At 67.9% G+C, this 26,361-nt stretch overlaps 2 protein-coding genes across 2 annotated transcripts; both read right to left on the bottom strand.

Annotated features, from left to right (window-relative positions):
- OVCA2 (OVCA2 serine hydrolase domain containing) lies at positions 1-876 on the bottom strand. Its single transcript, XM_068909929.1, has one exon. It carries the CDS (start codon positions 809-811, stop codon positions 47-49), a length of 765 nt encoding a protein of 254 aa, XP_068766030.1. The 5' UTR covers positions 812-876; the 3' UTR covers positions 1-46.
- Positions 877-938: 62 nt separating this feature from the next.
- On the bottom strand, positions 939-25,335 carry DPH1 (diphthamide biosynthesis 1). Its single transcript, XM_068910571.1, has 12 exons — positions 25,251-25,335; positions 23,643-23,795; positions 20,355-20,418; positions 11,196-11,317; positions 8,722-8,876; positions 7,594-7,715; positions 5,171-5,239; positions 3,845-4,001; positions 2,921-3,021; positions 1,851-1,929; positions 1,631-1,738; positions 939-1,010 (listed from the first exon to the last, which is right to left on the bottom strand). The coding sequence occupies exons 1-12, from the start codon at positions 25,300-25,302 to the stop codon at positions 939-941; spliced, it is 1,254 nt and encodes a 417-aa protein (XP_068766672.1). The 5' UTR covers positions 25,303-25,335.
- Positions 25,336-26,361: the final 1,026 nt, after the last annotated feature.

The raw sequence follows: 26,361 nt of genomic DNA, 5'->3' as shown, positions 1-26,361 counted from the left end.
GACTGCGTGTGGCTCACCGGAGCCCCATTTATTACAGACGCTGTTATCAAACGGCACCAGCCCCCAGCATCTCGGCCCGTCCCTGCCCAGGGCGGAAGCGGTCCAGGAAGTCCAGGTAGGCCTTCTTCTGCGGCGCGGCCGCCGGGACGAAGTGCCCGCCGGGGTGCGCGAGGACGACGGGCTCCACGAAGCGTTGGGCCAGCTCCCGGCTGAGGCGGGGGGCGATGACGGCGTCGGCGTCGCCCACGACGTGCAGGGTGGGCAGGCCGATGGGCTGCCGGTAGAAGTGGCCGTGGGCCGGGGCGCGGCTGGCGAAGCCGGCCACCAGGATGGCGAAGGCGACGGGGAAGCGGGGGTCGCCGCGGGCCCGCAGCGCGCACACCATGGCGGCCAGCGCCGCGCCCTGGCTGAAGCCCAGCAGCCCGTCGAAGGGCCCGCGCTCCGCCAGCGCCGCCGCCACGGCCGACAGCGACTCCTCCAGCCCCGCCGGCGCCGCCGCCTCCTCCTGCGCCTCGAAGGTGCCGGGCCCGGAGAACCACCAGCCGCGGGGGTCGTCGCCGTCCTTGTCGTCGTCGCCGCCGGGCACGGGGTGCGGCGCGCTCAGCGCCACCAGCTCGGCGCGGCCGCGCAGGGCCTTGCGCAGCGCCCCGGTGCGCTCGCGGAAGCGGCGCTCGTTCTGCCGGTAGCCATGGAGACCCAGCAGCCGCAGCGGCCGCCCCTCCGACATGGCGCCCGCCGCCGCACACCGGAAACCGGCAACCAGCGCCCGCCGCTTCCGCCCGCCCTTCCCGCCCAAACGCCGCGCGCTCATTGGCCGGCGCCGCTGGCGGGGCGGGGCCCGGCTCGGCTCTCCTCCTGCCGCCGCCGCTCCGCCGGTGTCGCGCGCCCCCTGGCGGCGGGAGGGCGGCGGCGGCGGCGCTGCTGCTGCTCCGGGCCGGCTACGCGCGGGGGGCGGCGGCGGCGGCGCTGCGGGGGCTCTCGGCGGCGGCGGCGGCGCGGGGTCGGGCCTGCTGCCCGGGGCGGGGGGGGAAGAGAGAGAAAGAGAGAGGCGGGGTGAAGCGCCCGTCAGCCCGCCGGGATGTGCTCCGGCCAGCTGTGCCCCATCCAGCTGTGCCCCATCCAGCTGTGCCCCCTGCGGCCGTGCATCCAGCTGTGCCCCCATCCAGCTGTGCCCCCTGCGGCTGTGCATCCAGCTGTGCCCCCATCCAGCTGTGCCCCCTGCGGCCGTGCATCCAGCTGTGCCCCCATCCAGCTGTGCCCCCTGCGGCCGTGCATCCAGCTGTGCCCCCATCCAGCTGTGCTCCCTGCGGCTGTGCCCCCATCCAGCTGTGCCCCCATCCAGCTGTGCCCCCATCCAGCTGTGCCGCCCCCCCCACACCCCCATCACTGCCTCCCTGCTGGCACCGGTCCCCCGCTACCGTCGGGCCCCAGCAGGAGCCGCGGAGAGGTGCTTTCGGCAGGCGGCACCCCAAAAGCACCAGGCAGCCGGTGTCGGAGGGCTCCGCTCCACCCTGCACCCCGCCAGCAGCCGAGCGCCAAGGGACGAAGCGGGCACCCGCCGCCCAGGCTGGCTCAGGCCCCGGCGATCCCCCCCCTCCCGCCCCCCGCGACGGGATGCGCTGCCGCCCACCTGGCCGGGGCGCTGGTGGTTGGCGGTCCAGGGTCCCAGGGACCGGCTGGCGTAGAAATCCATGGGGTACGTCTGCTGCCACTCGACGTCCTGGAGCGCCACGGCTGCCTGCGGAGCGGGGCAAGGAGGTGAGGTCCCCCGCGGGACACGGCAGCCTGGGGCGTCCCGCGGCGCCGAGGATCTCCCGCAGCCCTGCCGCGCGGCCCCGGGCGCTCCTCACCTCGTAGGGCGTCAGCAGCGGCTTGCTGAAGGCTTCTCCCCAGTCGATGGAGAGCCGGGGACAGGCTATCTGCACCCACCTGGAAGGGAAGCATGGGACGACGCTCACCCCGCCACGGAGCCGTTCGCACGCAGACTCGAGGGACGGGGAAAGAGCAGCCTTGCCGGAAGGAGCTGAACAACGAGCCCAGATAAAGCTCCTCCGGGGCCCCTGCGGCTCAGTACTGGGATCAGCCAGGCAGCGAGTTTCCCCGCTGCGATCGCGAGCCTGGTCTCGGCGTGCGCCCAGCCAGCGGGTGCCGCGACAGCCCAGCCCGGGGCTGAGCGCCCAGCTCAGGGCGGCCCGGCACGCGCTGTGCTCGGCATCCGTACTGCCACCTCGACCCAGCCGCATCCCCGTCACAAGGGATCTGTTCCTCCCGCCGACACGCTTAGCCACGTCCCGCGGAGCGAGAGTGCCACGTGGACCAGCCCAGGCTGCCATGAATATTTCAGAGGCCGGGAATAAACATGCACGGCAGCAGGGAGCTGCCCTCCCAAGGACCGTCGCGTCCCTGCTGCCCGACCGTCAGCTGCGGCCACGCGGTTGGGACCTTGCGAACATCCCGGGGAGCACTGCTTTAGCTGTGCCAGGGTCTGCCCAGAGACGGCAAGACAGACGCAACACGGACAGCATCTGGACAGCCTCAAGGATGCTGTTTTGACATTTGCAGCCAGGACAAAGTCCTCGTGAAGTGGCTGTGATTTGTTCCCACCACCCAGTAGCACAGCCCTGAGGGGATCCTGGCGGCACGAGCGCCGGAGCCCAGAGACACCGCGTGGCGGGGAGGCAGACAGAGAAACCCTCCGGGACAGTAAATCAGAGACAGGCCTCTAAAATCAGCCTGTTCCCAAGTCCCCGAAGGCCCTGCAGCGAGGGAGGAGGCAGGAGGCTGTGGCAGCTTCCAAGGGGAAACGGGAACCAGATGCTGGAGGCCCGGACACCACCGGGACGGCGGGCACAGCGGGGCTGGGAGCATCCCGGGGCTGCCAGCACGGAGGGGCCGGCGAGCGCGGGGCGGCGACACTCACGCGTCCACGTCAGGGAAGAGCTGCAGCTTGCTGGGGAAGATCTCGGACAGCAGCACCCGCACGAAGGGCCGTCCCAGGGCGCGGAGACGTGACTCCAGGTGCTGGGGGGAAGGCAAGGCGCTGAGAGGCAGTTAGGGGCACCCAGGCAGGCTTCGGCAATGAGCCAATGCTCCCGACGTGGCGTTTTCCAGCCCAGGAGGCAGCGAGGAAGCCAGACAAGCCCCAAGCCCTGCCTGCAGCACGTTCGCATCCCAGTACTCCCAGACCACATCCGCAGAGGCCCGGGGCCCTTTCAGCTCCGCAGCCGCAGGGCAGGACGGGCGCAGTGACGGAGCAAGCCCCCTGGCCAGCCGGCCCTGTGGCCACAGCTCCACTTTGCACGCAGCTCTCCCCGGCGTGCCTCAGCCTAATGAAGTAATTACCGCTCAATGACAACAATCTGTTCTCGTTAGCGGCTCCCTTCTCTGGGACGCTTGCCTGCAGCAGGCTCGTGGAGGCGAAAGGCTGCAGGAAGGAAGCGACTGGCCCAGGAGGTGCCTGGTCCTTCCTTGCCCTTCAAAGCTGTCTTTAATCGCCCTGCGCTCGGCCAGCCCCAGTGATGCCTCCAGCCTGCCCTTGGCTCCGCGGAGCAGGAGCCATCGCCAGGAACTCGCTGCCCCCCCCCAGCATCGTCCTGCCAACGCGCGATGCTCCCGCGCTGCCCCAAACGCCACCCACAGCACCCCAGCACGTCCCGCCTGTTGTCAGCGGTGCCGGCTTCCCCCTGATCCCCGGCAGCGAGGCCAGCGCGGCGAAGGTGCCATCGCTCACCCCAGGAGGAAAAGCTGGCCCGTCCTCCCCGCCTGCATCCCCTCGGGTGAGCCACGGCATGGCGGGCGCAGGCTGAGCCCCCCCAGGCAAGCGAGAGGCGGCGGCGGCGGGTACCTGCAGGATGCCAGGGGAGCCCTGGCGCCCCAGCGTCCCCAGGATGAGCCCCCAGGAGCGGGCGCCGGCCGCGGCGCGGATGGCCTCCTGCCGCGCGCGGTGCATGCGCTCGTGGGCGTAGTGCTCCTGCGAGAAGACCTTGCTGTAGGGATCGTACCTGCGAAGGAGACCCGGGCTCAGCCGCCCCCGTCCCCAATCGCGCCCGGAGCCCTGCTGCCCCCGCGCCGCCCCGCCAGCCCCCAGCTCCGGCAGGGCAGCGGCAGGCACGCGCGGGGACCCCGTGCCTGCTCAGCCCCGCAGCCTCCGCCGCTAGCGGCCCCGGGGGGCCGCGTCGAGCCCCAGCTGCGAGGGGCTGGCCCTGGGGCCGCGCTCCGGGCCCCGAGAGAGGGTTGACACGGTCAGTTTGTCTGCTGGGCTGGGGGGGGGCACCGTCCCCCCAACCCCGTGCATCCCTGCAGCCCTCCGTGCCGGCCCCACTCTCGCAGCTGGCGGGACCACGGCTGCTGGGGCTCCCAACCCTGTCCCCCCCCCCCCCAACCTTCCTTCATTAGCGCTAATTGGCTCCCGGAGCATCTCTGCTTGGGCAGGGCGTGATGCAGGGGTCCAGCTGGCTCAATTTGGCTGCCAGGGGGGAGGCGGCGGAGGGGGATGCCGGGGCCGCCCCCGGACGCCCAGCCTAGCCCGGGCCGCTCGCTCTGCTCGGCGCTCGGCTCCCCTCCTCCCGGCTCATCAATTATGAAGAAATCTTTGATTTGTTGCTTTGTTTGACGAGGGGAATTTTAATCAAATCCCACTCGGGTTTCGGCAGCTTCCCCAGCGCCATAAACCTGACGCGCGTCTCCCGTTAGTAACAAACGACCTACTAAGAAATTCAGATTTCACCAAATGGGCCCAGCCTTTCGCTCTTGATATTTCATCTGCTTTCAGCAGCCTCATCATCACGCTTTATGGCCTCTGCCTGCAGCAGCCGGGAGTTTAATGGCTGCACCTCAAAGAGCTTTCACAGGTACTTGTCAAAATGTTTATATTCAGCCGGAGTAAATGGCTGGTGTTCATCTCACGGAGGGCAGCGGGCGCCCCTCGGCACCTCTCCACCCGCCGCCGCCGGGCCCCCGAGGAGCCCTGGAGGAGGCCAGCGCGGGCGCTGCGCCTGCCCCGGCCCTGCTCCGCTCACCCGCGCCTCTTCTCGTGCCCGGCGCGCCGCGTGCCCCCGGGGAGCAGGACCCCCGCTGCGGGGCTGCTAGGGGACGGAGAGGGTGCAGGAGGGCTTGGGAAGCCCGGCCCGGGCGGGCGGCTGCCCGGGGCTCCCCGCCGCGGCCCCCGTACCTGTAGGCAGGGATTCCCGGGTTGGCGATCATGACGGACTCGAGGTGGAAGCGCCCGTCGCCCAGGTACCTGCAGGGAGGAGAGGCAGAGCTGCGGGACGCGGGGAACCGCGGCAGTCCTGGCGCGCGGAGCTGCCGCCGCGCGGCAGCGGCTCCCGCGGCGCGGGCCGTCCCCGAGCTGAGACGGGTGCTCTGCCGAGCCCGCCGCCGGCGGCACGACGCAGCCTCGCGGCGCCAAGCCGTTTCCCGGGTGGCGGGGAGCACGTCGGCTGCACCCGCGCGGGGCGCCCGAGCCCGGCGCGTCCCTGACGTGCCGGAGGCGGGAGAGGCACCCGCTGCCCGAGCTAAGGCAGGTGCCCACCTCGGCGCGGCGGGGGCAGCGTCCGGGAGCTGCTCCATCGCTACGACTGGCTCTAGACGTTGCTGCTTCCATTTCTAATCGGATTTCAAGTCAGCAATTACATTTCAAAGCCTTTCATTCAGCTGCCCTAATGGAGTGAGGGCTTGGAAAATGAATTCAGACGTAAAACTTGACTAGATTTTGCCCTTAATTGGAGAATGACATTTTGGAAGATCAAAGCTAATTTGTCTGCAAAAGTTAGCCCCAGAGACGGGCTAAATAAGAAAATAATAACGAAGGAAGGAGCGCCAGGAGGCTGCAGGTACGACGGCCGCGGGCAGCTACCCGGGCGGCAGGTAGGATGCTGCCGGCAGGATGCCGCAGGCAGCCCCAGCTTCTGCAGCAGCGCGGAGACGGGGAGGCCGGGAAGGCCCCGCTCGCGCCCGCGCACAGCCAGCCCGGCCGTCTCTCGTCCGCTCTCGACGACCTTGGGGACGGAGGAAAGGAAACGCTTCCTTCCCGCCATGCTCCTGGCGTGGCTACCGGGGACCTCGGGAGACGGGAGGCAGGACGAGGCCCCGCACGAAGCCGCAGGCTCCTCGGATCCCGGCCTCCTCCGGCACGCGGACACGCCGGAGGGGCTTCGCGTCCCCCAGTTTCCTCTCCGAAGGCCTGGGGAGTTTCACATCCGACTTCTCCCGGCGGCGGAGGTGCCGGTCCGGGCCGGCAGAGGAGGCCGAGCGCAGCCCCGGCTGCCCCGCGCCTGACAGCCCCAGGAACGGCCGGCCGGCCGCCCGCGACACCCGGCCCGACCCCGCGCAGAGGACACGCGCCGCAGCATGACATCCCCCCCGCCGGCACTGCAGCCGTCGTTAGCCAGGCTCCCCGAACGGCAGCGTTCGGAAACGCCTCGGCGCTGATGAGCTGGCTCCCGCTTCTGAGACAAAAACCCCTTCCCGCTGGAGCAGAGGGATTTCCTCCCGCCATCCTGGGCCTCGGGGCGTCAAGGCTCAGAGCAAAGCAGCGCTCAAGGGAGCGCTCGGAAACTCGGCTCGCCGGCAGAGCCGATGGGCCGCGGCAGGCGACGAGGCGTCCCAGGGAAACCGCGCGAGCCGGGCCCCGCTCCGGCTCTCTCCCCAGGGAAGGGGCACCCTGCACCCGGGCTCCCCCCAAGGGTGGGGTCCTTGTATTTATTTATTCTGCAGTGCACTGTATTCACAGTACATTAAGCATTTCCATTACCTAAAATAATTAGGTGATAGGAAGCGAAGTGCTCCCTCTAATTTGCTGTCCTTAAATAAAATTAATGTTGCTGTGATGTTGGGCCCCGGCCATTTGTCTTTTCCAATTATCCACCCGCCCTTCCATCTATTATCTATTCTGATATACGACTCAATTATTTCCTCTGTGCTACAAGCACAAGCCACTCCAAGCAGCGCCGGGAGCCGTGGGGAGCCTGTCCCACCCCGCTCCTGTCCCCTCGCGCCACCGGGGAGCCCCAGCAACGCCCACGGGGCAGTGCCACCGCCGGCGTGAACAGGGCGAGCATCCTCCGCCAGGCTGTTTCCCAAAGCGTGGCTGGCGCTGAGCCCGTGCCAACGTCCCCTGCGGGTTTGATAGCTCAGGGGACGGAGGAGGGCTGGGGGCTGCCGGATGCAGCCAGCACGGACCCGAAGCGAGAGCGCGGAGGGCTGTGCTGTGGCCTCCGCGAGGGCTGGAGCCTCCTTGGGGACCCCAAACTCCTCCCGCGGGTGCTCGGTCACCCCTGGGTGCAGGGCACAAGCCCCGCTCGCGCGTGCCCAAGGTCCCCCCAGCATCCCAGCACGGAGGTATCCACCAAGCGGCTCAACATCTGCCCCCAGAGCTGCAGGGCAGCTCCAGCGCTGAGGACCGGCACAGCTCAGCGCCGCGGGGTGAGGGAGCACAGCCCGCCCGTGCTGTGCTGGGCCCCCCGGGCGGCCTCGGAGAGCTGCCGCGCGCCAGAGCGAGGGAGGGCAGACGGTGCAGCGTGGCGGGACGGCAGGAAGAGAGGCGGATCAAGGGCCGTGCAGCGGGCAGAGCTGCCTCCCGCCCTGGGTACTCACACGATAGCGTCCGTGTCCTGCCCGAGCCGGGGAGACGTGCAGCCCAGGATCTCGCCGGGTGACAGGGGCTTGCACTGGGGCACGCACACCTTGTACTGGGAGCGCAGCTCCTGCGAGGCCGCCTGCGGAAGGCACCGGGGTCAGGGCACGGCTGCGCCAGCCAAGTTGCAACCACACGGACGCGCCTGAAACTCAGCTCTTGGCACCGAGCAGCCTGGCCGAGACCTGGGACCCTCCAGCAAACGCCGTGGCATTGCTGGCTCCCTTGGCCCGTCCCTGTGCAGCCCCGTGTCCGTGGGCCGCCAGCAGCGATGGCCATGCCGCAGCGCCCAGGCACCAGCTGCGGGGCACGGCGGGGAGCTGGTCGGTTGGGCACGGCACCGTCGTGGAGGGAAATGGCCCTACATAGGAGAGATGCTCTGCTAGGCTCAAACAACATATCAATTAAAATACAAGGGGAAATGCTTAATGCTTCAACAGCCCCCTGTTTAGATAGACGCGGCTCAAGAGGCTCATTCATCTCCTCCCATCCCGCGCAGCCGGCCATTCAGGAGAGGAAGACGGACCTGCCGGAGCTTCCCCTGCCGCTGCCGGCACTGCATCAAAATGCCAAGTGCTCCAGCGCCTGCCCTGACATTTGCAGAGCAGCCCCCGGGGGAGCCGGGGAGGGGTGCCGCCATGAAACATTGATCAGAGTTGTTATAAAGTACTTGATCAACATTACGGCAGCAGCATATTATCGCTGCTACTCATTAGAGGGGAACCGCCACCACCAGCAACCCGGGAGGCTGGGAGCAGAGAGCCCCCGCGCACGCCCCGGCACGCACGTCGGCACCCGGCAGGCAAGCAAGGCGCCTGCCGCGGTGCAAGAGGCTCCGCGCTGCCGCGGGGTGCCCCGGCCTCGGCGTCCACCGCGCGGCGCCCCGGCGGCACGCTGTGTGCACCGGGGGCTGCTGCTCATCCGCGTTTGCAGGGACACAGAGCAAGGCTGAGACAGGGCATCACGCAGGACAGAGGGATTGCGCTGGGCGCCCAGCCTGGGTGAGGCACAAGCCTCGTCCTGCGCCCTGTAGCACCCTGTGCCCGCTCGGGACAGGGCCGGCCGGGGCCACGGGGCTCCCGCCTCACCTGCAGCGTGGACACGAACTGGACGGTGCTGACGAGAGCCAGCGAGGCGCCCGCGGGGAAGTTGAAGCGCAGGGTCTCGAGGAAGTGCGACGTGTCGATCTTTATGTCCACGAACACGTAGAGCATCTTCACCCCTTGCGTGGCGTCGATGGGAACTGGTGACCGGGAGAGACAGGCATAAGGAAAGATCACGCCACCCCACCCCGCCAGCACCCTGGATGCTGGGACGAGCCCCGCGCGGGCGCCCCAGCACAGTTTGGGGTACACCCAGGGCCCCAGCAACCACCTCGCCGCTGATCCACGCTGCAGCCCGCAGCTGCGCCGTCGCAGACAGCGGGAGCCGTGCCCGGCGTCTGCCCCGGGCTGACCACGGCCGCTCTGCCCCGCTCAGGGCCAGCTCCCGGCTGGTGCCGGCCAACGCTGCTTCCTACCATCTCGTTACTTATTTATGCCGAAGGACGCAGCGCGTCGGCAGCGCTCTCTGCACGCCGGCTGCCCCAGCGCTCGCCGGGCTGGGAAGGGTTGTGCCACCCCTGCGCCCCTGCTGTCACCCAGAGCACCTGCAGCCGGGCAGGGGACGCAGCCGGGAGCGGCGGGGAGCACCCGGTCATTTCTCGCTGGATAATGGCAGCCCAGGGAATCAATGAACACAAATCTAATTACCCCCGGTGCTAAGAAGCCTGTGTCACCACGATTAAGTGAATAATTAAAGTACACAGAGTCTGCATCGATCCACAGCTCCACATTCACTTCCCATTTTGGTGCTCTTCACCTGATCACAATTAAGTGCAAATTACTCCCTCCTGCAAGGCAGAGCAGGCCGGGGAAGGCGAAGCAAAGCGTCTCCATCCTTTATGGGGAAGCAGCCCCATGGCTGAGCGGGAGGTGAGCGGTCCGCCGGCTGCCGGCCGGCAGGACGCGAGGCCGGGCCCGGCGGCCGTGGGCAGCGCGGCCCCGCTAGCCGCGCCAGGGACGCGGACGGCAGCAGGGCCGGTCCCTGCTCGGCTCGCTGCCGCGCGGCCGGACAGCAGGACGTGCAGCCCGGCAGCGGCTGCCTTTCCCCGCGGTGCGGCAGCTCCGGCAGATGTGACTCCCGTCCCCCGAGAGCAGCCGCCGGTGGCTAGCTCTCCGCGCGGTGTGCGCTCCCAAGCATCGCTGGCTGGAGGCCCCCTTCCTTCCCTTCTTGCTGTTAATTAATCTGATGGCAGGCTACAAAGCAGGAGTTTTTATGTTCCCTGTTTCAGCGATGCCTGTAACCCTCGCTTCTGTAACAAAGCACCTAGCGCGGATATTTATCACCGCGAACACTCCCGCTGACATGGCATTTGGGACACAGTTCTCAACCGGTAACTCTGTATTTTAAGTGGAGCATGATGCAATCCTTAAAACCCATTTAAAGAGCCCCGTAAACGTCCAAGGATTTCTCTGTCCCTGCTGAGACCTGCTGCGCTCTAGGCGGGCTGGGGGCTGGCACCCGCCGCAGGCAGGGACGCGGGGCGCAAGGAGAGCCGCAGGCAGAGCCCGGAGAGCGCTGTGCCGCAGCGGCTACCGCGGGGACGCGCCGTGGGGAGCCCTGCGGCCACCAAGCCCCAGCCCGCGGCACGGGCAGCGGCCGGCCGGCTGACCGGCCGTGCTGCACCGCAATTCTGCCGATCCACCTTAAAACCCAGAGTGTCTTATTGTTATTTTTGGGCTGATTCCATCCTGTGTGGACTTCAAAGTTAGCAGCATCTGGGACAGCAGTGCAGTTTCCATGGCAACCGGATCCAGAGTACCGTTCCGCCTAGGGAGCGCACAGCCTCCTCCTCGCTTTGCCTTCCAACAAGCCGGTGCTCCGGCAAAACACACTTCCCGACCCCGGGCCCGCACAAGGGGACGGCCACCGATCCCCTCGGCACGGAAAAGGGGGCCCGGCTGGGCCCCCAGGTGACCCGGGGCCTGCGAGAGCCTCCGCGGCCGTTGCTCCCCTCCTCGGTCGCTCCTGACCTTGCTCCCAACGTCCCGAGCTCCGGGAGCGATGGAGAGAGCAGCCCCCTTCCCTCCCGGCTGCTCCCGGGTGAGCAGCGGGGTCCGATCCTGCACACCAACGCTGGGCTCTCATCCCCCTGTCCCACCGCTCCGGGTGCACAGGGCTGGGATTCGGGCACCATCCCGGCACGCGGCAGAGCAGGATGAAGCCCCGTTACCCAGCCCAGCGGGAGGGAAGCTGCTCCGCACGGCCGGCCGGCAGGGAACCAGGCAGCCCGGCCCCGTCCAAATAAAGCAATCAAGGCTGGAGAACAGAAACCCCCTCCTTAAAGGGATTAGCACTCAGCAGCGAGTCCTCGCGCCGGCGTCGAGCGTGGCTGGGAGCCCCTCGGGCCGGCCCTGCGCCGGGAGCAGCCAGCGGGGCAGCGCGAGCCAGCTCGTCGGAGCTCAGCGCCTCCGCGACCGAGCCGGGCACCGCGGGCACCGCGGGCTGGGCTGTCACCTACTCAGGCAGCTGTGGCCGTAGTGCACGAGGAAGTCAGCGCCCAGGGCCCTGGCCGTGTAGTCATCCACGCAGCAGGCACCGTAGGTCACGTCGCCCATCACCAGCGCCTCCGCTCCCGTGAACCTGCGCGGAGGGACAACGGTGAGGTGGGCCGCGGGGGCCGGCAGGCTGCTCGCCCCGGGGCCGGGCCGCCGCGGCCTTCGCCAGCCCCAGGCCGCGCGTCCTGCCGCCCCGGGACCGGCGGCCCCCTCCGCCGGCCCGCTGCAGACGGGGGGGCCCCGCGGCCGCCCGCAAGAGCAGGAGCACCGGCTACTCTCGGCGATGTCAACATGATTAAAGCGGAGAGAGGTAATCCGCCTCTTCAATTGGGTAAAGCTGTTTGCAATTCAGTGGATTATCTGCTCATCAAATAATACGCCGCCAGCTTCCTAATGCACCAGGAGGGAGAGGAGGCAGAGGGTACATGGTGCCTTCGGCCTCGCCGCCAGCCCCAGGGACAGGCGCCCTTCCCGGCTCAGCTGGCACCCGCGTGGCGGCGGCCCCGGGGCTCGCGCCACTTTTGCCGGTGTTTTACTGCCCCGTTTGAGGGGATTATTAGCTTGGCCGCTTTCCCAGGGAGCCGCCGTGGCGTTTTAATTGCGGAAGCGGGTGTTGTACCGACGCAGCCCCGCGCCCGGAGGGGCCGCTCGAGCCAGGCGCGAATCCCTTACGTGACGCGGGGCCCGCGCCGGCCCGCCGGCCCCTGGCGAGACGATGCGCGGCGGGTCGCGGCCGGGAGGCGCCGGGCCGGCAGCCCGGCCGGGCGAGCGGGGGGCGCCCGGGGCTGGCCGCGAGCCAGGGGCCCGCGCGCTCCTCCCCGCGAGCCAGGCAGGCAGCGTTACGTCGGCGGCAAGAATAGAAGCGGTGGGCAGATCTGGCCAGATGGCAGAAGGTGGAGGAATCGCGGAGCGTGCTGAATATTAACAGCTCCGGCCCAGCCGCCAGCGCCCGCGGAGGGGGACAGGGGAGCAGCTCGGCGACATCGGGGTAAACCCTTCCCCGCGGCACGCCAGCCAGCCCGGGCCGGGGCACCTCCGGCTCTCTCCCGCACCCCAAGGCGGGCTTTTTGGGACCGCCAGGGGATGGCTGAGACCCTGCTGGCGGCCGGCACCCGCGGGCTGTCGCTCCCGGCACGGCCCCGGCTCCGTCGCGGCCTGCGGGACGAGGCGCCGGCGGCGGCTTCGGAGGGGCTGGGGGCCAGCGTGCCGCTTCGAGAAGGCTCTTGGGCACCTGGCCGAGCCCCCAGCCCCCTCCTCTAATGAGAGGTGACGAGATGAGCGTGAATCAGACTCCACACATCTCGGCAAAAGTGGAAAATTATTCAGCTCCTTAAGATTCAGGACGGGGAGGTCTGACTCAGAGCGGCAGCCAGCGCCGCTTAATTTTTTATAGATTAAAATGTATGCAAATTGGCCCAAACCCCAGAGAAAGTCCCTGGGGGTGAAAAGCAAGAAAGTGAAACGACAACAGCCGAGGTAGGGGGCAGCAGGCTGGCGGAGGGGCCCCCGGCCCAGGCAGGGGCCGCTGAGCCCGGCCCGGCCCCCACGCTGCAACGGCCCCGTCCGAGCAGCCCGTCGCCGAAACCCTCCCGCTGCCGGGCCGGGCCAGGACGGCCGCCGCTGCCGCACTTGGAGGGGCAGGGGGACACCCGGAGCGCAGAAAGCCCCGCGGAGCTGCTCCACGCGGTCCGGCAAGGCGGGAACGGCCCCACGAAATCCCGCAGCGCCGAGGGGGCGAGAGAGCAGGGCCGCGCCGGCGGGGCTGGACGGTCGAGCAGAGCAGTAATAATCTCCCGAGACAAATCAAAGGCGAGCGTGGGGGCCTGCCCTTGATGTTTTAATCAGTTTGGTGTCGCCGGAGCCTTTCATCAAACTACAGAGGAAGGAAACGTCAATGAGCATCCACCTGCCTCGGCCGCGGGCCTGGGAGCCGCTCTGCCGCCGGCCCGGCTCGGGACGCAGCGGCGGGAGCCAGGAGCGTCGTGGCGGGCGCTTCGCCTCCCCCGCGGCTCGTCTCGGCCGCGCGCCGGCCCAAGGGCCCAGCGGCCGCCTGGCGTCGGCAGCGAGGACGCGGTGACACGGCTGTCCCCACCCAGCACCGAGCCGCTCACTACAGCTGGGAGCTCATGCATATTGAACACGTGGGGAGGTTATTCATCTTTTACGTCCTGCAAACCTTGGCTCATTCTAAAAAACAGCCCGGCCTTAGCATTTTTCTCATCTTCCCCTAATTCATTATCTCCTCCTTTAAACAGATGGCTCCCGAAATTCCATTTATAAAGTGCCACGCTCAGCGCTGGCAGGACGCGCGCCCGAGCGGAGCAGGTCCCGTCCCGGAGGCAGGGATGGGAGCGCGTCCCACCTCTGACCCCTGCCTGCTGGGGAACCCCGGACCACCCGGCTCGGCTGGCGCAGGACGGAGGGGACAGCGAGCCGGGGACAAGTCTGAGGGGCCCTGACCGCCCAGTCTGCAGCAGCCAGCACTTGGCTTCATGCCTGCTTGAGTTTTATTACCAAAACCTTTCCGGCTCCTGCACTTCCTAGGCTGATTCGAGGTGCAGCTCCTACACACCATGGCTAGGGCAGCGGCAGGGAGCACCCAGCGGCCGGTCCCTGCCATCCCCACCCGCTGCCGAGCGAAGGCGCCGGGCTGCAGCCGCCCTGATTTATCCCAGGCTCTCGACAAATAAATGAGAGTGTTTGCTGCCGGCGGGAGCGCAGAGCCCCCTGACACCGCGGCGGCGTGTGAGTGATACCGCAGCGGCCCTCACCCCATAAAGCAGCACGCCGCTCTCCCTGGCGGAGGTGACTCCTCAGCCCCGGCACATCCGTCTCTCCCGGCTCCCTGCCACGCTCCATCAGCCCTTGCCCGGGGAGCGGAACGGAGGGGCCAGGCGGAGAGCTGCCGGCCCCGGGGCCATCTGCAGCACGGCGTTGGAAGAGGACGGAGCCAGCGCCAAGGCCGCCCACCGGCGAGCACGTCCTGCTGGGCTCGGGCACAGGTTTGCTCCTTGCTTTGCCGTCACCTGCTTCCCCTGGGCATCAGGTCTCACGCACGGTCTCAGCTCCACGTTGTGCCACTTCCCTGCCGGGAAACGCCTAGAGATAAGCACGTGGGTTAGCCTGCAAAAACCCCACGCCGCATCCCGCTGGGGAACGCAAGAGCCCTACAACCATCCCGCGAACCACACACCCTCTCCGAGAACCTCCCGCGTGCCCCGTACATCTCCCGCTGCCTCGCCTGCAGCTCCCAGGGTCCCACCCCAGCCCTGCCGAGGCAGCTCCTGCCGCGGCACGGGGGCCAAAGGGTCCCCGGCGCACCCTGCCGTCCCGGGGCGTCAGGCCGAGCACGGCCCCAGCAGAGAACAATGCATTTAATTAGCGGAGAAGGCAGTCACCAAGCCACGTTACCAGGCTCCCAACTTCATTAGCACAGGAAGGCTGCACATAATTAAAATAATGAGTTTGCAATTTTACTGCAAACGGCTTTGGAAGAGCACCGCTGCAGCTGGGCAATTACTGCCCACGCGTGGCGCGGGGCCCCGCGGAGCATCTGCAAGTGGGTCAGGACAGCGAGATGCGTGTGTCCCCGGAGCCCACCCCACAAGCGGCTGTCCCCAGCCAAGTCCCCTCCTCCGCGCGGCCAGGCGGGAGGCCGCGTCCTTGCGCTCGCACAGGCTCGCACCACGGCCGGCCCCTGCTTACGCGTGCCCCCGGGAGCCCGCATCCCAGGCTGAGCACGTCTCTCCTGCCAAGGCAGCCAGGCGTATCCCAGCTCCACGCTTTGCTGGCCTTGGAGCCACAGAAAACAGACAAACCGGGCGCCCGGAGCATGCTGGCGGCAAAGCTGCCACGGCCGTCCCGCACCCGGCACAGGGTGCCTCTGCGGCAGCTTCTCGGAGGCAGGGGTACGGGGCCAGCTGCCCCGGGCTCCGCAGGGACGCAAGGAGCGGGGTCGGCCGGCGACGGGCACGCGGTGGCCGGCACTGCACCTTCCAGCCCACGGCAGGACAGCAGTGGCACGCGCTGGCCCTGGGAGATGCCAGCCCCATAGACCCCCTACGCTCTCCCCCATGCCTAGTCCTCCCCATGCCGTCACCGCCCGGGCTGAGGTTTTAAACATCTCCAGTGAAGTGAGAACTTCATTCTCCCTAATGATGCTGTTGTGCGGTTAATGACGGCGATTAAATTCCCCTGCACAGCATGCTGCACCGTGCCGCAAACGGCTCAGGGTTTTGCTTAAAGGACAACGGGAGAAGGGAACCGGGCGCTGGCCAGCAGAGATAGGGCAACCGGTGTGGCCGAGGCCGGGCCCCGCACTGCTTTAGTGCCCGGAAATGATTACAACAGCGCTCCGCGCCACATCTCAGACTGGCTGTACCCGAGCAGGCCAGAGACCTACCTGGGCCCAGCGTCCCCGTGCCCAGGAGGGGACAGGCTGGCGGGCACCAGGCAGCTGCTTCAGCAGCCAGGCACTGGGGACCGGCAGGCACAAGCCAGTCCTTGGAAGTTTTTCTGCTCCTCGCTATCTCCGCTGCCTGGTGCGGCGGGGCCTTTCAAGCTCTGCCAGGGCCGCCAGCTGCTCTGCATGCCCCAGCCAGGACGTGGCCCCGAAAGCCTGGACTCTGCACGCGATGTTTAACTCTTTGCTACTCAGCCAGAGATGACTCCAGTTCCTCCATCACCCGAGCCGGCCCTGGCAAGCTCCTGGCCCACCGATGCTGCCCCCCTCCAGCACCACCGCAGGAGCCAAAGGAGCCAGCGGCGGGACGTTCGTGGCCTTCCCCAACCCGCCGGAGCTGCGAGGTCCCCGTCCCCGCGTCAAGGCTGACGCCCCGGGGCAGCAGGGACGGATGGGGCTGGCGGGGGGGGGCAGAGCTGGGACGCCAGCTCCACGCCTGCCCACCGCCACCGACGCTCCCGCGACCAGCAGCAGCTGCTCGCACCGGCGCCGGGTGGGGAGCCAGAGACGCTAGCAGCTGCACAACCTGACAGTCGACTTTATCAACCAGGAATCAAAAGCCCAGCTGATCCGTCTGCTCCAGCCCGCAGCGGAGGGAGAGCAGGGGACGCGCTCCCGGCCCGCCGAGCCCTCGGCGCGCGGGGTGCCCACTGCCGCCCTCCGGCCCGGCGGCTGCCAGGGCGGCAGTCTGGCCCCGCTGCGGTCCGAGCTCTCCCCCACGCGCCTCTCCACGCTGCCTTGCTCGCGCTCCCCCTCCTGCCGCCCTCCAGCACGAGTTCCCCTCAGCCGAATTACATCAGCCGTGATAAACGGAGCCAATTTGGAAGTCTTCGCGATAGCATCGTGATGCGGTTTCGGCAGCCCGCGGCCCTGCCAGCTCAGCTGGCACGGCTTCCACGCGGGCGGCAGCGCGCGCGCCTGCCCCGGGGCCCCGCGGAGCTCCCCCCGTCCCGACCCGGGCCGCGGCGCCCCACGCGCTCTCCTCCGGAGCCAGCTGCTCCCAAGAGCACCGTTTCTTTAGGAAGTAGATAACGACAAACCTATTAACACTAATTAACTAGGCCTCACGCCGGTCAATGCTGTAAGTGTGCTTTAAATTTCCAAGGCTCCACGCTAAGTGCCTGAGCAGCCTTTCAGGAGGCAGCTGCCGTGACGCTCCGGCTACATCTTCATCCGCCGGCAGCCCCCGGGGGCTCCGCGCAGGCGCGAGCGCTGGGCCGGGCGAGGACAGCACCCCGAGGGACCCCAGCCCGGCCTGCCTCCCCCGGCGCCCGCCGCCACGCCGGCCCCGGGGCTCCCGCCCCTGCTACAAACCCGCTCTCGCGTGCCGGCGCCTGCTCGCACCTGCACTGCAACGGGAAGGGGGGCTGGAGAGGCACGGACACCCGCAAGCCCTCTGCGAGGGGGCGGACGGACAGCACCGGGGCACCCACTCGCGGTCCCCTCCCCGGTACTGGCAGGCGAAGGCCATGTCCCCTCTCTTGTTCCTCCCCGGCACAGCCGGGCCATAGCGTGACTATTTTATTAAAAGGCAGCTCCAGCAGAAGGGATATATATCCAGACAAAGAGGTGGCAGGCACACAGCCCCCGGCTGATCTGGAGCACGTCAGGGAGCCCTAACCACCGCTGCGGGGGCACCGGGGGCACCAGCCCGCTCTGCGTGCCGGCCCCAAGCTCGGCTTCGCACCAGTTAACTGGAGCGCGCGGATGCTTGCAGCGGTGCGGGTGCTCTCTAGCACGGCGCAAGCACGGAGCAGGGCAGGGTGCTCCCAGGATAGCCGGGGACAGGGTCTAGTCGCTGCGCAACAGCCGCCACGCTCACAAGGCGTCCCTGGGTGACACAGGTCGCCCTGGCACGCGCAGCCTTCGCGGGTCCCTTCTGCACCCAGCAGGGAGGGGAAAACACTAAGGGCAGAGCCAGCTCACGGTCCCATAGCCGCAGGCTGGGGACCCTCGCTGACGCTGTCAACCTGTCCCCCAGCACGTGCCACCCGGGGGACGACGGCCCTCGGAGCGCCTGTCCCCGTCCCCAGCCTCGCCAAAGCAGCCAGCGCTGCAGCGATTCCCATCACGTCGGAGCCGCGCGGGCTCCTCCGGCTCCAGCGCCCGGGTGAGAAGGACCGTCAGGAGCAGCAGCGCCTGAGCTGCGATTTCACATTAACACCGGCTATGAATATTAATCGCAGGACTCCCAGGCGCTAACGAGGCCAGGAACAGGAACGGCCACCTGCCAATTCACACCTCACCTAAGGCAATTTAATCAGGTCCCCAGCACAGCCTGGAGAAAGCAGCAACAGGGCTGGGCTTGCTCCAGCCACCGTCCCGCACTCGCCTTTGGGCTGCCACCACGGTGCCATGCAGGGCTCCGGCAGCCAGCGTCCGGGTGCTGCGCGTTGGCAGGCCTGGCACGGAAGGAAGGATACGACCCTCCCGCTCCTCCCCGGCCCGGCCAGTGCTGCCGCGTCTCTGCCACAGCACCGCTCTCATCCGGGCAGCTTCCTTGCCACAGCACCAGGAGCGGTGGCAGGGACCGGCACCCCGGCCAGTGGCATTTCCCACCCAGCACCCCGTCCCCCGTCGGCAGCCCCCAGCCCCGCAGCGCGCCCCTCGCAGGGAGGGCGAGTCCGGCGGGGATCCCAACGCCCCGGCAGCGCCATGGATGACGGGAAGTGGGGCTTAAGGTTTCATTCAGATAAAAGAGCCCCTTAATCCGCTGCCTTTGAAGTCGGAGACATGAAAGCGGCTCTGTGCCAAAGCCGAAGAAGCAGCAGCTACACTTAAAGGGACAGGCCCACGCGGAGCCGCCTGCGCCCCACATTCGTCCCCCCGCCAGCTCCCACCTTCCCACCAGCCCTACGGGAGGGATGCAGCCCGCGTGTGGCCCCACGGGAGACGAGGGCGAAACCAGGGACAAAGCCCCCAGCCCCACCGCTGTGCTCCAGCCAGCAGGCGCTGCCACGTCCCCACCCGGCACGGCCGCGGCGGCTGTTCGGCTAACGGCAGCAGGGAAGCTGAGCCTGCTCGCGCCAGGAAGACAGTATACTAATGAGTGCCGCGACCCTGATCACAGGCGAGGTATACGGTGCTATTAGCACTAATTCACTGTGCGAAAACAGAGAGGGGCTGGGGAGGGGGCAGCCGCAGCGGGGAGGAAGATTACAGGCGCGGAGCGAGGCGTGCACAACGGTAAAGAGATTATGGCCAATTTCTGCAAGGTGTCTGAATGCGCTGCCACTGCAAAGCCGAGAGCTCCTCTCCAGCGCCTCAAACCACCTCCCTGCTTCATCCTCGCCTCCCGCTTCTGCCAAGCGGCAGAGAAAATCAGGGAAGGAGATGCAAGGAAGGGGCAGCTGGAGGGGGGGCTCCTGGCAAGAGATGCTTGTGGGCACCTCCTTTGGGTGCATGGACCGTAGTGCCAGCACGGCTCCTGCGCTGAGGTGAGCCATCACCATGGCCTCAGGCCCCCTCAGCTGGAGGGGAAGGGCTGCCCCGAGGACCTCCGCGCAGAGCAACGCAGCCACCAGCCGGCTCCAGGAGCAGGCCCCGCAGGGCGCGGGCAGCAACAGGGGCAGGAGGAGGAGGGCAGGGGACCTCTGCAGCGGCCGGCGGCCCCCCCCTCCCCTCGCAGGCTGAGCTCCTGCGGCAAGCGCACAGGCACCGAGCTCGCGTCAGGCGGTTGTTAACATGGTTGCTCTCTGGCTCCGTTACCCAGGCGAGGGCCTGGACATGCTGAGCTTGTCAGCAGCTCCAGACAAAGCACCAAGGGGAGCAGAGACGAGCGGCGAGAGCTGGGCTGGCTTGGTGCTGGCCGGCGCCTGCCGGGACAGGCAGCAGGTCCCTGCCTCGCCGGAGCCCTCCGCAACCTGCGGCAGGACAGAAGCATCGCCTTCAGGCGGCCACGCTCCGGCCAAGGTCTCCCTGCGAGGGCAGCCGAGCGGGGGCCACCCACACCCCGAGAGTGCTGTTCTTGCGAGTGCTCAGACACCAGGCTGTGCTCACACTGCAAAAGTCACTGTCGCCCTAAGGCTCTGCAGCCAGACAGCAGGGCTGCCCGCGCTCACCGGGGACGTGTGAACCCAGCACGGACGATTGCAGAGCCAGCAGGAACCACCGGCGCTTCCCTGGTCCCAGGGAGCACAGTGGGGCCGTGCCCTCACCCTCCCCATTTGCCCCCACGTCCCTGCTGGCACGGCTGGGAGCCAGGTCACCGCTGCAGAGATCAAAGCCCGCTCTGGAGCCCCACGCGTGCTGCTGGGCGCAGGAACGGCACAGAGCTGCAGCACAGCCAGGGCAGGGCAGCGCCGGCGTCAGCTCACCGCAGGAGCCAGGCAGGGACAGCGCGAGGCACAAGCCAGAGGGATGGTACGCTTGGGAGGCTGCGACACGCGGCGAGGCACCTTCGAGCATCCGCCGGCCCCCAGGACAAGCAGTCTCGTCCCTCTGTGCTGCCCTGGCTGAGCAGGGCAGGCTGTAAGCCCAGGCTGCTCCTTCCCAAGAAGGGCCTTGGGCCAAATCGCCTTGCCCAGGCCCAGGCAGTCCTGCCTCGGTGCTCCTGTCCCCTGCAGCGAAGGAGCCCAGCAGCCAGCAACAGCCCCAATCCCCTCCCCAGCCCATGGAGACAAGGCCAGAAATGCAGAAAGGCAGCCAGCCTTCCTCCTACCGTTCAATGATGTCCGCGATGGTGCACGCAAACATGAGGAGGCCTTCGGGCATCTGCAGGGCCACTGGAAAGAGAAACATCCTTGAGGTTAGGATGGCCTGGATGGGATGCTTACGCTCCAAAGCCAGGACCTTGGCACCAGCCCCCAGTACGCACTGGGAGACAACACGCCACGCTACAAACAGCGGTCACAGGAATGACCCAACCAACTCACCTCGCAAAACAGCCTCAGGCAGGAACTAGCCAAAAGCACATAAGAAAGAGGCAGTACAGTGCGAACCTCAGAGGCCCAGGCAGTCTGTGAATGCGTGGTCCAGCCTTGGGCTGGATCTGTTCTGCGTGTTTGAGCCCATCCTGTGTGAACACGTCTAATCCCTTTTTGAACCCATTGACACTTCTGGTCTCCATCGCTTCCCGCGGTAATGAGTTCCAGATTTTAATTATGTGCTGCCCAGGAAAAGGTACTTTCTTCTGTTTATTTTAAACCTGCTCCTAATAATGTAAACGTGTGCCCCTAGTTCTCCTGTTACAAGAAAGAGTGAATAATCATCACCTATTCAGCCTCTCTGCATCATTCATAATTCTATATCCCTCTATCATATCCCCCTTCACTCGTCTCTTTTCCAGCTAAAGGATCTAAATCTATTTAATCTCTCATTGTACAGAAGCTGTTCCAAACCTTTGATCATTCCTTGTTGCCCTTCTCTGCACCTCCTCTCGCTTCTTCTCTACCAGTTTTGAGAGGGTGGCCAGCAACGCACACAGCTTTGTGCGTAGCATGAATTTATTCATAGCAGAATTATGTTTTCCATTTTGTTCTCTCCAAACGATTCTGAACAATCCCTTTGCCTCTGCACCGCTCACCCGGGGCTGGGAGGCACAGCCCCAGCCTGGGAGCCCGTGACGCCAGGCCCCCCACGCACCCGCTCCGGGGAACCCGGCTGGGAGCCACCCACGGGTCACCCGTGTCTGGTGACCCCAGCGCCATCCTGCAGCCTGCCCCAGCCCTGGGGCGCTGGGTGAGCTGGAGGCAGTGAGACGGGCGAGCAGTGACCCAGCACCCACCGTGCCCAGGGCAGAACACAGCCTTTCGCGCCAGCAGCAGATCCTATTAATCCCACTGTCATTTCACCTCCAGATCCCACTAACACCTCACAGCACCAGCGATATTTACCCAAACGTCCCCTCCAAATCCCTTTCCAACTGAAATTGCCATGCTGCCAAGCCAGCCCCTGTGGCAAACATGAGGCTATTTAAAGACCTGGTCCAAACTGGGCTAATCTCACCCTGCTCCAACCGGCAAAGCACTCTGAAAGCTAAACACGGCTCCCAGCCACAGCTCGACCTGGCAGGGCCAGCCAGGCCCTGGGCTGGCTGGGGTCCAGGGGGGACCTGCTGTCCCCAGGCATTGCCAGCCCCTTTACCGTTCAGGGCTGCCTTTGCGCTCCTGCTGCAAGAATAGCAAACAGAATAGCCCCCAAGAGTGCTACTGAAAAGCTCTGGAGATCCGAAGACATCAGAAATCGGGGAAGATGCTCTGATGCTGCTTGGGGTGCTGTGCCCAGCTCCCTCGGGATCGGAGCCCTCCCGGCCTCGTGGAGGAACCCCTCCACTCCGCTCCTCGTCCCCGGGCCGCCCGCCAGCGAACAGATCTGCAAACCGATTTGTCTTCCCCGGCGAGGCAGCGGGGGCGGCTGGGGAGCACGAGGCAGCTGGGGTGCTTTCCGCTGGCACAGGGCTTGCCACGCACCCGTCGGGGGGCAGCCACGGGGGGACGCCCCGGATCCCGGCCCGGCCACCCCAAATCCCTTCCCTGCCTGGTTCCTGCCTGGCGCGGGCAGGGCTGGCGGCGAGCCCCCAGTTCCCCTCACTCCAGCCATGCAGGCGCGACGCGGGAGGCTGCGTTCCCCAGCAACGAGCCACTGGCTGGGCTCTACACATGCAGATTTTAAATCCCAGCATGGCTGACTGGCTGATGGGCTCAGCTCCCAGCTCTAAAGCCTAAATCCCAACTGCATATTTACATTTAATTAGAAGGTGCCAAGCAGCAAAACATGGTAACGAAAGCCGGAGCAGCACGGGCTGGACAGCTTCTCCGCGTACCTCCTGGACAGCCCGGCCCCTCGCGCCACATCTAGGCGGTGCCGGCTCAGATCTAGCGGCCCCACGGCCTCGGGCGCCCCAGCCCGACCTGCCTGGCCTCCCTGCAGCGCTGACAGGGGCCGCCGGAGCCAGCGACCTGCCCGCGGTCACACACGCGGGCTGTGACACGCAGCGAGAGACCCAGGTCACGGGAGCATCTCCCGGTGCTTCCCCCCGTGACGCCTGCCAGCCTCTGACAACTTGCCAAAGGCTCGGTGGCAGCTGGCGGAGACGTTCCCAGGTGGATGCAGCGTTTCAAAGCCAGCTCTGTCCAGAGCCCCCAGCGACGCGCGACCCGGCGAGCTGCAGCGTGTCAGCCCTGCCCGTAGGCACGGCAAGGGCCGGGGACGCTGCCAGCACGCAGGGACGGAGGGAAGACAGCATGCTCCCCTCTCCTCCCAGGCCGAGAGCCAGCCCGTGGCTGGACGAGCGCCCCAGCATGCGGACGGCATTGGATCCTGCATCCCTCGGCGCCTGCCTGCCCCGCAGCACCTCGGTGTCTGCTCCAGGGCAGCCACGGAGGCTCCTCACCCACCTGGGGCCAGAGCAGCCCCCTGAGGACCCACAAGCTCAGTTAAGGCTGGAATGTGCTATAGCTCAGCTGATCACTCTCTCCCCAAAACGCCAGAGGCGGGTGAGGGTCTCCAGTCCCTCCAAGCCCCACGGTAGGCGCTGCGGACTTCCCCCCCTGCGCGGCCCAGCTCTGGCAGCGTGGCAGAAAGCACAGGGGGAGGCGAGAGCAGCAGCAGAGACCTGGCCGGCATCCCAGACACATCTCCACAGGATGACAGGTCCATGCAACTCAACCTGTCCTGTCCAATGTGATTATAATCCTGAGATACAGATATATTATCTCATCTCAAGAGGAGGGAGAGCTCCCCGAGACAGATCCTAAACACCAGCCTGCAGCATTCACCTGGGCCTGACTGACAGCTTGGCACCACCAGCATCTTCCCCAAGAGCACGGCCCCGACCGCACCAGCCCTGCGCTGGATCGCGCCCCAGCACCGCACACGACCTGAACAGCTCCCCACTGGCAGCCAGGGAGCTCAGCGCCACCCCTCAGCCCCCGGCGCGTCCCGGACACAGCCCTGCTTCGCTCCCGGAGAGCGTTGCTCCAGGGCGCACGGCACGGCCAGCACTCACCCTTCCTGGCCTGAGCCTGCCGAATCCTCCACACGGTCTTGGGGATCTCGAAGTTGTAGTTGCTGGGCAGGACCCTGACGGCCTCCTGGAGCTCCTGGTTGTTGAGGATCTCCTCGGGGACCTGCTTTGCCACCCGCCGCGCAGGGCCTCGGGCTGTGGGAGAACAAAGGCATCTTACAGAGAGGAAGAAAGAGGCAACCCATCCCCTACCCCACAGCCCACCAGGTGTCCCCAGCCACCAACGGGGACGCGGGGGAGCCCCAACACCGCCCAAGGACAGGGGCCAACAAGGCAGGAGAAGGGGAGGGGGTTTCTGCTCCCCACCACCGGCTCCTGGGACAGGGGCTGCCAGTCCTACCCAGCTGGGGACAGGCAGGCCAGCAGCAGGCTGGCTTTGGGGCTCAGTTTGTGGGGAAAAAACACCATTTGTGACCCAAAAGCATCGCTGTAACTTCATAGGAACCTCAGTGCCGCTCCCCGCAGCCGGTGCCCATGTGCTGAGCCCCACATCCAGCACAACTAGCCACAACGCTCAACCGTGAGCACCCCAAGGCCGGCGGGAGCCTACGCTCTGCAGCCTGCTACGGACGCGGGCACCAAGCGTGCCCTGGGGCAACCTGCCCCTCGCAGAGGGCAACCCTCCTGGGAGGGCAGCGAGCCACAGCTGGGCCTGGTGCCTGCCCCAGCACGAGCCACCGCATTGTGCACAAGCCCCCAGCAACCCCACGCCGGCACCTCGGCGTCCCCCTGTGCCGCAGGGCTCCGGCGGTGGGTGAGCCAGGCCCGTCCCTGCACCGGGAAGGCCCCTGCACCCCACAACCGTGGCCCACGGCCCCCGCCAGCGCAGCGCCAGCAGGATCCACCCCCTCGCTCCGCGGAGTCACCGCGCGGCGGGGGAGTGACAGCAGCGGGATTATTCACTATTTCCAGCCCGCGAAGCGTCAGCCCGAGGCTGCGCGGCACCAGCAGCCCATGAGCCACCAAACCCTCCGCACGGCCCACAGCAGGAGCCGCAAAAGGGCCAGCTGGGCCCGGCCCCGACGGGGGCCGCTCCCTCGGCACCAGCCGGGCCACCCACCACCGGGGCACCCGGCCAAGCCGAGGCAGCACCCAAAATACCAGGCGCGGCGGGTGCCCACGTCGCCCACTGGGGAAGGGGCGCAGGGCAGCGGCGCGGGGAGGCGAGGCCGGGAGCCGCTTCTCCGCTGACAGCTCGGCGAGCCTGAAAGAGCAGCTTGCTATTCCTGGCCGCTGGCAGCTGCCGGGCCCCCGTGGGCTCCGGTGAGTCACGGCCCCGCGGCGCCGGGGGAGCGGCTGCCGGCACGGGGAGCCGGCCTGGCACCGGGAGGGGAGCGGGCGGCTCCGGCCCGCTTCCCCGGCACCAGGGCCCTGGGCGCGCGTCTGGCCCCGAGACCGGGCCAACTGCCGGGACCGGCCCGGCTCCCCGGGACCGGTACCAGGACCCCTAGACGGATCCGGCCCCCAGGTCGCACCAGCCCCCGGGACCGGCCCAAAAGGCCTGTCAGGGCTACACCGACCCCCGGGACCGGCCTAGCCCCCGGAGCCCGGCCCGGCCCCGGCGACCCGGCCCGGCCCGACCTGGCCCACCTGCGGCGGCGGCGGGAGCCGCGCTCCCGCCCGGCTGCTCCGGGGCCGCCATGGCGACAGACCCACGTGGAGGCCGGAAAGGCAGCGCTAGCCGAGCCCCGAGCGGCAGACGGCCGGGGGCCTAGACCAGAGCAGCCGCCGACCGAGAGATCGAGCCCGGGAGCGCACGGCCCGGCCCCGACGGGACGGGCGGCGCAGCGGGGCTCGGTGCGAGGCCCGGCAGCCCCGGCCGCAGCCCCGGCCGCAGCCCCGGGCCCGCGCTCTGCAGCTGGCGGCCTCAGGCCTAGAGGGCGCAGCGCCGTGCACCGGGCTATGCCAGGACCGCGCCGTTGGGGCTGCCGCGCTGCGCCGGGCCAGTGCCCCGCCGTCCCCTCGGTGCTCGCCGCCGCGCCCCCGGGCGCCGGCTGCCCCGTTGTCGCAGCACCGGGGCGGTTGCCATGGTGATGGCTGCCCCGTCGCGGGGCCCGGCCGTGGACTGAGGGGATAAATTCCCTTCGTGGGGCAGAAGCTCCATCCCTGGGCCCCGCGCGGCATAAGGGGCCCCGGGGCAGTGGGCATCCCGGCGGGGCAGTGGGGACAGCAGGGCCTGCGGAGGGCATCGAGACCCCCGGTAGGGCGGAGGGGATGGCGATGACAGACGCCTGAGGAGCAGCAGGGACCCTCCGGGGACAGTGGGGACCGCGGGGGTGTGAGAGGGAGGGGACGGGGGACAGCGGGGACCCCGGGGGACAGCGGGGACCCCGGGGGACAGCGGGACCCCGATGGGGTGGCAGTGACTCAAGGGATGGGGGGGGACGCAGTGAAGAGCGGAGGAAGGACCGGGGGAGCAGCCGGGCAGAGGAGACGGCGAGAGGCAGCGGGGGCCCCGGCGGGGCGGTGGGGACAGCAGGGTCCCCGCGCCGCCGGCGGGGCACCGCGGACCGCGATGAGTCGGAGGGCGGCGGAGGGCACCGTGGGGAGCGGCAGGAGGGACCTGGGCGGAGGGGAGGGGGGGACGGCCGGGACAGCGCCGTCCCACAGGGGCCAACCGGGGGACAGCAGAGTCCCCGATGGGGCGGCGGAGCCCGCGGCGGGACCCCGGCGGGGCGGAGGGACCTCGGGGGGGAGGGGG

Source organism: Struthio camelus, chromosome 16 (assembly GCF_040807025.1).
Source record: "Struthio camelus isolate bStrCam1 chromosome 16, bStrCam1.hap1, whole genome shotgun sequence".
NCBI lineage: Eukaryota > Metazoa > Chordata > Aves > Struthioniformes > Struthionidae > Struthio > Struthio camelus.
Note: the sequence above shows the minus strand (reverse complement) of the source record. Positions and strands in the feature narration are given on the sequence as shown.